This window comes from Triticum aestivum, chromosome 4B (assembly GCF_018294505.1).
Source record: "Triticum aestivum cultivar Chinese Spring chromosome 4B, IWGSC CS RefSeq v2.1, whole genome shotgun sequence".
NCBI classification, from domain to species: domain Eukaryota; kingdom Viridiplantae; phylum Streptophyta; class Magnoliopsida; order Poales; family Poaceae; genus Triticum; species Triticum aestivum.
This window is the reverse complement of record NC_057804.1, coordinates 616186909-616198969: the sequence shown is the minus strand read 5'-3', so window position 1 is coordinate 616198969 and position 12061 is coordinate 616186909. Positions and strand designations below refer to the sequence as shown.

General features: G+C 48.7%; 1 protein-coding gene across 1 annotated transcript; it reads right to left on the bottom strand.

Annotated features, from left to right (window-relative positions):
* Positions 1–3222: 3222 nt before the first annotated feature.
* LOC123093608 (solute carrier family 40 member 1) lies at positions 3223–11740 on the bottom strand. Its single transcript, XM_044515602.1, has 7 exons — positions 11544–11740; positions 11313–11463; positions 9903–10099; positions 9425–9827; positions 4185–4216; positions 3680–4100; positions 3223–3577 (listed from the first exon to the last, which is right to left on the bottom strand). Exons 1-7 carry the CDS (start codon positions 11672–11674, stop codon positions 3449–3451), a joined length of 1464 nt encoding a protein of 487 aa, XP_044371537.1. The 5' UTR covers positions 11675–11740; the 3' UTR covers positions 3223–3448.
* Positions 11741–12061: the final 321 nt, after the last annotated feature.

The following is a 12061-nucleotide window of genomic DNA, read 5'->3' as shown; positions in this document are numbered from 1 at the left end:
ATCACATCATAGCAAGCCCTAGAAAAACAAGTTAGACGTCCTCTACTTTGTTGTTGCAAGTTTTACGTGGCTGCTATGGGCTTCTAGTAAGAACTGTTCTTACCTACGCATCAAAACCACAACGATTTTTTGTCAAGTGTGTTGTTTTAACCTTCACAAGGACCGACCGTAGTCAAACTCGATTCAACTAAAGTTGGAGAAACTGACACCCACCAGCCACCTGTGTGCGTAAGCACGTCAGTAGAACCAGTCTCATGAACGCGGCCATGTAATGTCGGTCCGGGCCGCTTCATCCAACAATACCACCAAATCAAAGTAAGATGTTGGTGGTAAGCAGTATGACTATTATCGCCCACAACTCACTTGTGTTCTACTCGTGCATATAACATCTACGCATAGACCTGGCTCTGATGCCACTGTTGGGGAACACAGTAATTTCAAAAAAAATCCTACGATCACGCAAGAACTATCTAGGAGATGCATAGCAAAGAGAGGGGAGAGTATGTCCATATACCCTCGTAGACCGAAAGCGGAAGCGTTTACTAACGCGGTTGATGTAGTCGAACTTCTTCGCGATCCAACCGATCAAGCATCAAACGTATGGCACCTCCGAGTTCAGCACACATTCAGCTCGATGACGTCCCTCGTACTCTTGATCCAGTTGAGGCCGAGGGGGGGTTCCGTCAGCATGACGGCGTGGCGAGGGTGATGATTATGCTACCGGTGCAGGGCTTTGCCGATGTTCCATAACAGTATGATCGAGGTGTGTAACTGTGGAGGGGGGCACCGCACACGACTAAGAAAAATCTTAGAGTGCCTTTGGTGTGCCCCCTGCCTACGTATATAAAGGAGGGAGGAAGAGGAGGCCGGCCCTAGAGGGGGCGCCAAGGGGGGGAGTCCTACTTGGACTCTCGGTCCAAGTAGGATTCGCCCCCCCCCCTCCTATTCCCACTAGGAGAAGGAAGGGAAGGAGGAAGAGGGGAGAAGGAAGGAGGGGGGCACCGCCCCCTCCTAGTCCAATTCGTACCAGCCCATGGGGGGGGCACCCCTTGAGGCCCTTCTCTCCTTTCCTGTATGGCCCATTAAGACCCACTAATTCCCCCAGCGAATTCTCGTAACTCTCCGGTACTCCGAAAAATACCCGAATCACTCGGAACCTTGCCGATGTCCGAATATAGCCTTCCAATATATCGATCTTTATGTCTCGACCATTTAGAGACTCCTCATCATGTCCGTGATCTCATCCGGGACTCCGTACAAACTTCGGTCATCAAAATCACATAACTCATAATACATATCGTCATCGAACATTAAGCGTGCGGACCCTATGGGTTCGAGAACTATGTAGACATGACCGAGACATATCTCCGGTCAATAACCAATAGCGGAACCTGGATGCTCATATTGGCTCCTACATATTCTACGAAGATCTTTATCGGTCAAACCGCATAACAACATACGTTGTTCCCTTTGTCATCGGTATGTTACTTGCCCGAGATTCGATCGTCGGTATCATCATACCTAGTTCAATCCCATTACCGGCAAGTCTCTTTACTCGTTCCGTAATACTTCATCCCGCAACTAACTCATTAGTTACAATGCTTGCAAGGCTTATAGTGATGAGCATTACCGAGAGGGCCCAGAGATACCTCTCCGAAACAGGAGTGACAAATCCTAATCTTGATCTATGCCAACCCAACAAACACCTCCGGAGATACCTGTAGAGCACCTTTATAATCACCCAGTTACGTTGTGTCGTTTGATAGCACACAAGGTGTTCCTCCGGTATTCGGGAGTTGCATAATCTCACAGTCTGAGGAACGTGTATAAGTCATGAAGAAAGCAGTAGCAATGAAATTATAACGATCATAATGCTAAGCTAACGGATGGGTCTTGTCCATCACATCATTCTCCTAATGATGTGATCCCGTTCATCAAATGACAACACATGTCTATGGTGAGGAAACATAACCATCTTTGATTAACGAGCTAGTCAAGTAGAGGCATACTAGGGAAACTTTGTTTTGTCTATGTATTCACACATGTACCAAGTTTCCTGTTAATACAATTCTAGCGTGAATAATAAACATTCATCATGATATAAGAAAATATAAATAACAACTTTATTATTGCCTCTAGAACATATTTCCTTCAGATCTACCGTATCAAAATGGACAGGAAGCATGGTTAGAGGAAGGCGAACACACTTCTAATTTACAGGGCCAGATGAACAGCTGGTCAGCCTTATGGAAATTACAGCTGCCATCAAAATTAAAAGTCTTTACATTGAGGCTTGCGAAACAATCCCTTCCCACCGGGGACCTACTCCAACACAGAAATATGGCAACAACGGATGTATGCGGGATTTGTGGCGCGCGAGATAGTTTGCGACATTCCTTACTGGATTGTGCTCTATCTAGAAGTACTTGGGCATTGGCAAAGGAGGAGATGGTACAACACATGGCTATGAATCGGGATGATAATGCAAAGGATTGGTTGTTCTCTATGTTTGAATCACTGCCCAATGATGAGCTCATCGCAATGATTGCCACGCTTTGGGCAATCTGGTCTGCCCGGAGGAAGGTTATACACGAGGGGATCTTTCAAACTCCCTACACAACCCATTGTTTTCTCGAGTTATCTGGCGGAACTGCAGATCCTTGCGAAACTGGAGAGGAGAGCTAGTGTACCAGCTCCAAGACCAACGACATGGATTCCCCCACCGGAGCAGCACATGAAGGTGAATGTTGATGCGGCAGTAGCAAGGCATGGAGGCTTTGGGACTACAGCGGCGATCTGCAGGCATGCCAATGGGATGTTCCAAGGAGCTTCAGTGTTAGTTTTCAGAAATATTGACGAACCAGAAGTCCTGAAACTTTGGCAATTCGTGAGGCAACGCTCCACAAGATATCTATTGCGTCGGACTGCAAGGTGGCCGTTGAAGCGATCAAGAGTGGCACGACAGCACAATATGGGGCAGTGGTACATGAAATTATAGATCGTTCTAGAGTTTTTTCTTCGTGTTTAATTAGCCAAGAATATAGAACCTCGAATCTCGAGGCTCACAAACTTGCAAAGCATGCGTTATCTTTGGGTTTTGGCCGCCATGTTTGGTTAGGCCAACCTGAAAATTTAGATTTCGTCCATGTAAACCTTGTGATGGGTGAATAAAACTTTGTGAGTTTGTCTAAAAGGAAAATACTGAAATCCAAAAAAGAAGAAAGTGGAAGAATAATCCAACCATGGTGTTAATATACTACTCCTACAAATTACAAAACCTACAGTCATGCACACGCATGTTCTCATTTTCTTTTCTATTTTGGGCGTCTTTTAGTGCCTCATAATGTAGCATCGAGCGATACAATCATAGTAAGTACACACCTGGCCTCTGTATATCTAGGAGTACGTAGTAACACTAACGCACATCCGAGAGAACCAAAGATCATGACTATTGCATCTTGGCGAAGATCTTGTCGAGGTGGAACAGGTGCTTCCGCACGCGGTACACGTGCAGCGTGTACATGACCGCAGCGCAGGTCACCAGCAAGAAGGAGAGCGCGATGAGCTCGCCGAAATCCTGTTAATTTGGTTGCACCGAAATCATCACCAGTTCACCACCGTACTCGTCTCGCCATTTGGGCAACAAACTGAGCGAAACGAAAGACACGAGCGTGCGTACCCTGGGGTCGGAGACGATGATGCCCATGACGTAGGTGAGCAGGTCGAACACGGACTGCAGCGAGCTCTGGACCCCTCCGACGGCGCACCGGTCCGCGTCCGGGACGCCGTCCTGCATCAGCTGCGTGACCGCCAGGTCGAACATCCAGAGGCCGAGGCGCGACGCGGCGACGCCGGCCATGAGCCCCCACGCCGACGCCGCGCGGCCGCCCACCCAGACGGAGCCGACGCAGAGCAGCAGGCAGCACCACTGCGTCCAGATGGCCCAGAGCCCCGTCCGGAGCGTGGACAGCCGCGCGTGCGCGGCCGGGTACAGCACCGTCGCCGCGATGCCCACCATGGCGCTGAACCCCCGGGCCAGGCTGATCACGTACGCCGGGATGCCCTCCCAGTCCAGCGTCGCCGTCATCAGCGTGCCAAAGCTGCAGCAGCAACGGAAACAAGATCAAAATCAAATTGTATCAAATGTAAAATATAAGTTCTTATTGTATCCGTAAATGAATTGCCTTAGCACGGAGAAGTAGATGTTGGCAAGAGCCTCTCTCTCTCGCCTAGTTCTGGGTGGATACACACACGCACGCAAGCTGTTCGAGCAAAATGGACACAAGCAAAAACAGAGGAGGAGCAGAGCAGCACACACACAGGTTGGTTTTCCAGGCAACGAATGCCCTTTTTCCTTTACTAAACCAGCGACACACTCCGGCTCTACTCTTTTGATGTCCAGTTACAGAAACCAACACCACTGTAGCCATACCAGTGCACGCACACAGCCCACACTCTGCTACAATACTTGGGTACACACTCAGTACACCCACTACGTGAACTGATGGTTGCAACAGATGCAGTTCACCATCACTCCACTCACCCACAGTGCACCAACACATGGGCACCCTCCAGGTTTTACCACGACCATATTACAACAGGTTTACACAACTAACAATCTTCCTCCTAAACCTTGTTGTCTTCATTTGACAACCACCATGCCAATCCTTCGTCTGAGCTCCAGGAACTTCAAACGCCCAAGGGGCTTGGTAAGTAGGTCTGCCAGCTGATCTCCCGTTGGAACATAGTTCACCCCGATCTTGCCATTCTCCACACAGTCCCTGATAAAATGATAACGTATATCGATATGCTTACTGCGATCATGGTGAACAGGATTTTTGGCCAATGAAATAGCCGACTTGTTGTCAACCAACAACTCAACCTGAACTGGCTGCTTCCCTTCCATCTCAGCAAGTAGTTGTCCAAGCCACAAACCCTGACAAGCAGCACTAGCGGCAGCAATATATTCAGCTTCACATGATGAAATTGCAACTACTTTCTGCTTCTGGGACAACCATGTAATTGGACTCTTGCCAAGGAAATAGAGTACTCCAGTTGTGCTTTTTCGGTCATCAACATCTCCACCGTGATCACTATCAGAGTACCCAAGCAGGCTGGGCTTTTCTCCTTTATTCTGAGAGTATTTGCATCCAAGGTTCAGAGTTCCACGGATATACTTCAAAATTTGTTTCACCGCTGCCATGTGCTGGGAATTTGGGCTCTCCATGTATCGGCTTACAACGCCAACAGCATAGGAGATGTCAGGTCTGGTGTTAACCAAGTACCTGAGGCTTCCTACTACACTCCTGTAGTATGTTGGATCCACTTTGGGTCCTTCTCCATTCTTACTTAACTTCAGCCTTTCTTCCATGGGTGTTTGACAAGGATTGCAATCCAGCATGCCAGTCTTCTCTAGTATCTTCAGTGCATATGCAGATTGGCAGAGTGAAATGCCATCTTCAACTTGCGCAACTTCAATGCCAAGATAATATGAAAGTAGACCCAAGTCACTCATACTGAACATGTCTTTCATCTGTTCCTTGAACATAGCCACTTCTTCTGCACTAGAACCGGTTATGATCAAATCATCAACATATACTCCAACCAGCAGTCGTGCATTTCCAGAATTCTTCATGTACACCGCATGTTCAACAGGACTTCTAATGAAACCAAGAGACAACAAAGTCTGATCCAGTTTCAAATTCCAGGCTCTTGGAGCCTGTCGAAGCCCATACAAGGCTTTCCTGAGTTTCAGTACCTTTCCTTCTTTGCCAGTTTCAATGAAACCTGGAGGTTGTGCTACATACACTTCTTCCTCCAATTCTCCATTTAAGAATGCTGATTTCACATCCATATGGTGTACCCTCCACCCTTCATTTGCTGCCAATGCCATTAGTAGCCTCACAGTTTCTAGGCGTGCCACAGGTGCAAAGACCTCATCAAAGTCAATGCCATGACGTTGCACATACCCCTTGGCGACTAGCCTTGCCTTGTGGCGTATCACATTGCCTTCAACATCTTTTTTCAATTTAAATACCCATTTCAGTCCAATGGCTCGCACTCCAGTAGGTGGTGTTACCATTTCCCATGTATCATTTTCTTTTATGGATTTCAGCTCTTCCTCCATGGCTTTCTTCCAATGCTCATGCTTCAGAGCATCATTGTGGTGAGTTGGCTCCTCTGCACCTAGCATACACAACTCAAGTTCCTCCATATGGTCATAATCAGCTGGACTCCAGTGTGGAGAGGTAGCATCGAAAATCTCATCAAGGGAGCGCATTTTCAGTGGAGCAGATGATTCAGGACTTTCTGCAGCAACAGAGGATATTGGTGTCACCATAGCAGGTATAACAGGTGACCCTGGAAGCACTGCTTGCCTAGGTGTAATTGGTTCTGTACCTTCCCTGTTTTCTGCATTTTCACCTTCTTGAGCAGCATGGTCATTCACTGATTCAGTTTGTTCAGGTTCAAAGTGAACCAGAAACCTATCAGTGTCATCACTGATCGTGACATCATCTCCACTGGACCACTGCCAACCTTTTGATTCTTCAAAAACTACATCCCTTGATACACACACACGATTTGTCTCTGGATTGACAAGTCTATATGCATTTGAGCCTTTCTCATAGCCAATCAATACCATTGGAATACTTCTGTCAGCTAATTTCCCACCAGATGGACCTGTTACCTTGACGTGAGCCAAACAACCAAAAGTCCGAAGATGGCCAACATTTGGTTTATAGCCATTCCAAGCTTCATAAGGTGTTTTTACAGCAACACTCTTCGTGGGGGCTCGGTTCAAGATATAAATGGCAGTAGCAACTGCTTCCCCCCAGTAACAGCCCGGCATATTTTGGCTTTTCAGCAGACACCGTGCCATTGCAACTACAGTTTGGTTGCGTCTCTCCACAACTCCGTTCTGCTGAGGGCTGTAGGGTGCAGTGAGTTGGCGTTGAATTCCATGATCTTCACAGAAGGAATTGAATTCAACAGATGTAAACTCTCCTCCTCTATCACTCCTGAGCACTTTCAACTTCAGCCCACTTTTCAACTCTGCAGCTGCTTTAAACCTTCTGAATGCAACAAATGCTTGATCTTTGGTTTTCAGCAGCACTCCCCACATGAACCGACTGAAATCATCTACTATAAGCATAAAGTAGCGATTTCCGGCAGGAGTTGCAGGTGTAATTGGACCACACAGGTCTGTATACACCAACTCAAGACTTTTTTCTGCTCTGAAAGTTGCGTGCTTTGGAAATGGTAGTCGACGCTGCTTGCCAATGAGGCAGCCGTCACATACCCTGTCCTTGTGGCACACTAAAGGAAGCCCTTTAACCATGTCATGCTGAGCTAAAGACCTCAAGGCATCAAAATTTAGATGACCATAACGAGCATGCCACAACCATGACACATCAGTGATAGATGACAGTAAACACACAGGCATGCCCAAACTAATATTCAGTATATACAGCCTGTTCTCTCCTCTTGGTACTTTTACTAGCAGTTTTCTCCCTTGATCAAATATTTGCAGGTACCCATCTTCTAATATGACCTTGCAACCATACTCTTCCAACTGTCCGAGACTAATGATATTACTTCTCAACTTTGGTATGTAATAAACATCAGTTAGCCCACGATGAGCCCCATCTCTTGTAGTAATAAGTATGGTACCCCTGCCCTCAATTTCAACCAGGGAACCATCTCCAAATTTGACTACTCCAGTAACTGAATCATCAATACTAGTAAACATTGCTTTGGAGCCTGTCATATGGTTGCTAGCTCCAGTGTCAAGATACCACATTTTAGTGTCATACCTTCCATCATCACTAAGTTGTGGTTTCACCTTTTCTTCATTGAGGTACACCCTGCCCTTTGCTTCTACTGAGTTACCTGATATTACACAGGTTTCTGACAGTAGAAGAGCAGGTTCTTCATTTTGCTTCTCAGCCACCATGGCTCTTTCTTGCTTCTTCTTCTTTGGCTTGGTGCATTCCCTCGAGAAATGCCCTTTTTCACCACAATTATAGCACTTGAATTTTTTCTTCGGAGTTGCAGCAGATTTCGCGCTCGACGACTGGTCATCGCCTCTTCCGTGGTCACTTCCACGGTCAGCGCCTCCCTTTCCACTACCACCTGCTCCGTTGCTGCCCCAGTTCTTCTTCCCGACGTAACCTTCCCATTGCTTCCTGGTCAGCATGAGGTGCTGTCCATCAACAGGATCACCAAAGCGCTGCTTAATGCGCTCCTCATACGCCTTGAAGCGCCCGAGTAGGTCCTCCACCGTGAGCGTCTTCAGATCGACACACTGCTCCAATGCGGTGACCAAATGCATGAGCCGCGCTGGCGCTGCTTGAAGCATCTTTTGGACAACGGTGATCTCCTTCACCTCATCGCCGAGCGCACGGATGGATGACACCATCTTGTTCACGCGCGTGGCGAAGACCTCTGTTTGCTCGTTGTCGCCCATCTCCAGCCCCTCGAAGGCCTTACGCAGCGCCTGCAGGTTCGACTCGCGCACGCGGTCATGGCCGACGTGCACAGACTTGATGGCCTCCCACGCCGCCTTCGCCGTGTCCTTGCCGGCGAGCGACGCGAGCACATCTTCCGGCACGCCTTGATAAATTGCCAGGAGCGCGTCACGATCCAGCTCGAACTCCACCTTGTCGGAGTGGACTGCCTCCCACACGCAGGCTGACTGTAGCGCCACCCGCATCTGCATCGCCCAGAGGGTATAGTTGGTGCGGGTGAGCTGCGGGTAGTTGATGGGACCTCGGGGCCTCACCGGCAGCGCCTGGGCCACCGGCATCAACTCCCCCGGTTTCTGCTCTGCACCAGCCATCTCCCCCTTTAGCGCCGCCAGTTCGGCTTTGGCTGCGTCCGCCTCCGCTCGCGCAGCCGCCGCCTCCTTTAGCGCATCCTCCGCCGCCTTGAACGCCGCCTCCGGCGTCTTGTCCATGGCCGCCAATCACCCCTCGCTGGCTCTGGTGCCAATTGTTGGCAAGAGCCTCTCTCTCTCGCCTAGTTCTGGGTGGATACACACACGCACGCAAGCTGTTCGAGCAAAATGGACACAAGCAAAAACAGAGGAGGAGCAGAGCAGCACACACACAGGTTGGTTTTCCAGGCAACGAATGCCCTTTTTCCTTTACTAAACCAGCGACACACTCCGGCTCTACTCTTTTGATGTTCAGTTACAGAAACCAACACCACTGTAGCCATACCAGTGCACGCACACAGCCCACACTCTGCTACAATACTTGGGTACACACTCAGTACACCCACTACGTGAACTGATGGTTGCAACAGATGCAGTTCACCATCACTCCACTCACCCACAGTGCACCAACACATGGGCACCTTCCAGGTTTTACCACGACCATATTACAACAGGTTTACACAACTAACAGTAGAGGATGGCGAGAGCAACCCCGGGCAGCACCACCTCCTGCCTCGCGTACACGGCCCAGGACTCCCAGCAGGGCAGGACTGAGAGCCGCGCCGTCAGCCTCTCGCTCCAGTCCGACGCGTCCTGACCGTGACCCTGCGCCGCCTCGTCGACCTCCGGCGCCGCCGTGTCCCTTGCCAGGCCATTGGCGCCGAGAGCCGGCACGCCGTTGTAGACCGACACGAAGAGCCAGTACACCAGCCACACCGAGGCGACGTTCCATAGCGCCAGCGCCACCGCGGAGGCCTGCGTCGACACGAAGCTGATCACCAACCCGGACAGCACCGGCGCCAGAAGCTTGCAGCTCAGGTCGATCCTCCGGATCGCCGAGTTGGTTCGGGTCAGCACCGCCGGTGGATGCCCGCCGCACATCACCACCACCCTGCATGCATCATCGCAGCCATCAGACAACACGTACGTACAGCTAATGCAGTTAGTTAAGTTGTGGGTTGTGTACCATTCTCTCTCGATCAGTATGGTTCCGGCGAGTGTCGAGAGAGCCGCGAGCGCGCCGGAGACGTTGGTGACCACGACTAGAGCCACGAACACCGGGAAGCTTGTCACTTTCAGGTCATCGTAGACCAGCAGGGCGGTTACCGAGACTCCGGCAACGATGAAGGATAAGCTTTGAACTAATAGCCACAGGCCCAAAACCTGCATTTAGCCATCTATAGTAAGTCACTGGCGAATGTTAATCCTGATTAAGAATTTCCTCTTCGTCGGCCCATCCATGCACTACTACAAGAACTCACATAATAAGCTGCTCATCCAAGACAGTTCTGTAAACTATTCACACATATATGAGGCTTATCAGAGATACATTTTTACATAATTAGTTTATATCTAAGATGGTTGTTTCATAATACCACTGTTATGACAAGTAATAAATCTGAGACGGTTTTTACAATATGGAGGACTAACTTGTATTGACATACCAATTTTCATGAAACCAAAATTCTCAATTATCGAGAATGGCGTTTTGGTATTTTCTGAAAAAAAAATCAAAATTCGAAAAAAAATCTGAATTTTTTTGTGCAAATAAACAAGGATGTGAGGCATATCTGGGTCCAATTTCAGGATGAAATACGTTAAAATGCGGCCTGTAGAAAAAAAAAGACAGATTCATGGTTTGGCACGATGAATAGTATCATTTGTTAAAAAGCCCTAGATTTACCTTTTTTGCACAACCCACATTTCAACATGTTTCGTCCTGAAAATTTACACACTTGTGCACTATGCCTTCATCTATCTATGTAGTATTTTTTCAGATTTTTTTTTTGAAATGTAAAAATATGAATTTTCACGAATTTTGAGTTTTGCATTTGGAGGCCTCCATGGAGCTCAGCCTCCAAAAGCAATTTCCGATTTAGTAATCCCTTTTCATGATTTATCAGTTAGTTTAATATATATGGGTTATTCAATATGGTTTGCAAACCTATTGCTCACATTTGATATCAACACAAGCAAACCATACCAAATGTGAGTTGATGATTATGTTGGGGTATTTATGTTGTAGCGAGCTGCTCTTGTAAGTGAATTGTTGTGGTGAACATTGGATAGCTTGGTGCTTGTGGATTTCATGATATGGTTCAGATTTCCTACATGCGTACCAGCTCGTTTATTTGATCGCCTGCTTTCCGCTGCCCTCTACGCTCATATGGGCTGATTGCACGAGGTCCCCTGAAAAAAAAATCGGTTTACGGGATCTGTTGGAGTGGTTCCTCTTTTTGTTTTTGCCAAAATCCCTCTAAATCAGCTTTTTATATGGGAAAGGGAACTTGTTGAGATGCCATGTTTCTAGTTAGTTCAATGAGCAAGTTCTCGTGATCTTCTGGAAACAAAGAGCGAAAGAGAGGGTTGAACAGACCTGAAGGTACGTGAGGCTGTCGACGAGGGTGCCGACCATGGGCCCGAAGACGGCGACGGAGGCGGACTCGACGACGCCGTAGACGGCGGCGAAGAGCAGCGAGCCCGGCCAGACGCGGATCATGTACAGCCCCACCGAGAACTCCCACATGCTGCGACACGACGCGATCCAATAAGGGTGATGGGATTAATCGCTGAAGCGACGGACAGGCATGCACTTGGCCGTACGTACCGCGCGCCCCATCTGGCGAGGAAGTGGCCGGCGTAGAGGCGGCGGAGGAGGGCCGCGTCCAGGCCGCCGCCGACGCCGTCGAGGAGAGGCACGAGGTGGCCGCCGCTCCCGGTCTCCGCCAGGCCCTCCATCTATCTACCCAAGCACGGCGGATGGGGCGGGTTCGCCGGAGAATGGAACGGGTGGTTTTTTTTTTCTGTGGGGTTTGGGGGAGGGCGAGAGTTTGCGAAATCAAGTACTACTCCTTGCGGAGATCACTCCAGCTTCCCCAGGTTGCGACAAGTGGCGCGGGGAATTTTTCCTTTTTCCATAGATCCGTTTATTTAAAATGTTTTATCTCTTAAACCGTGCGTCCAAATCTCGAACCGTTTTTGCCGCTAGATTTCTCGCGTCAAGATCTTCAAAATCGTGCCTCTCGCGGAAAAACAAAACCGTGCCTTTCGCAAAAAAAAACAAAAAATGTGATTTTTTTCGTTTTCAAGGAGGCACGGCCGTGCCTCTCAGGAAAGCACAACCGT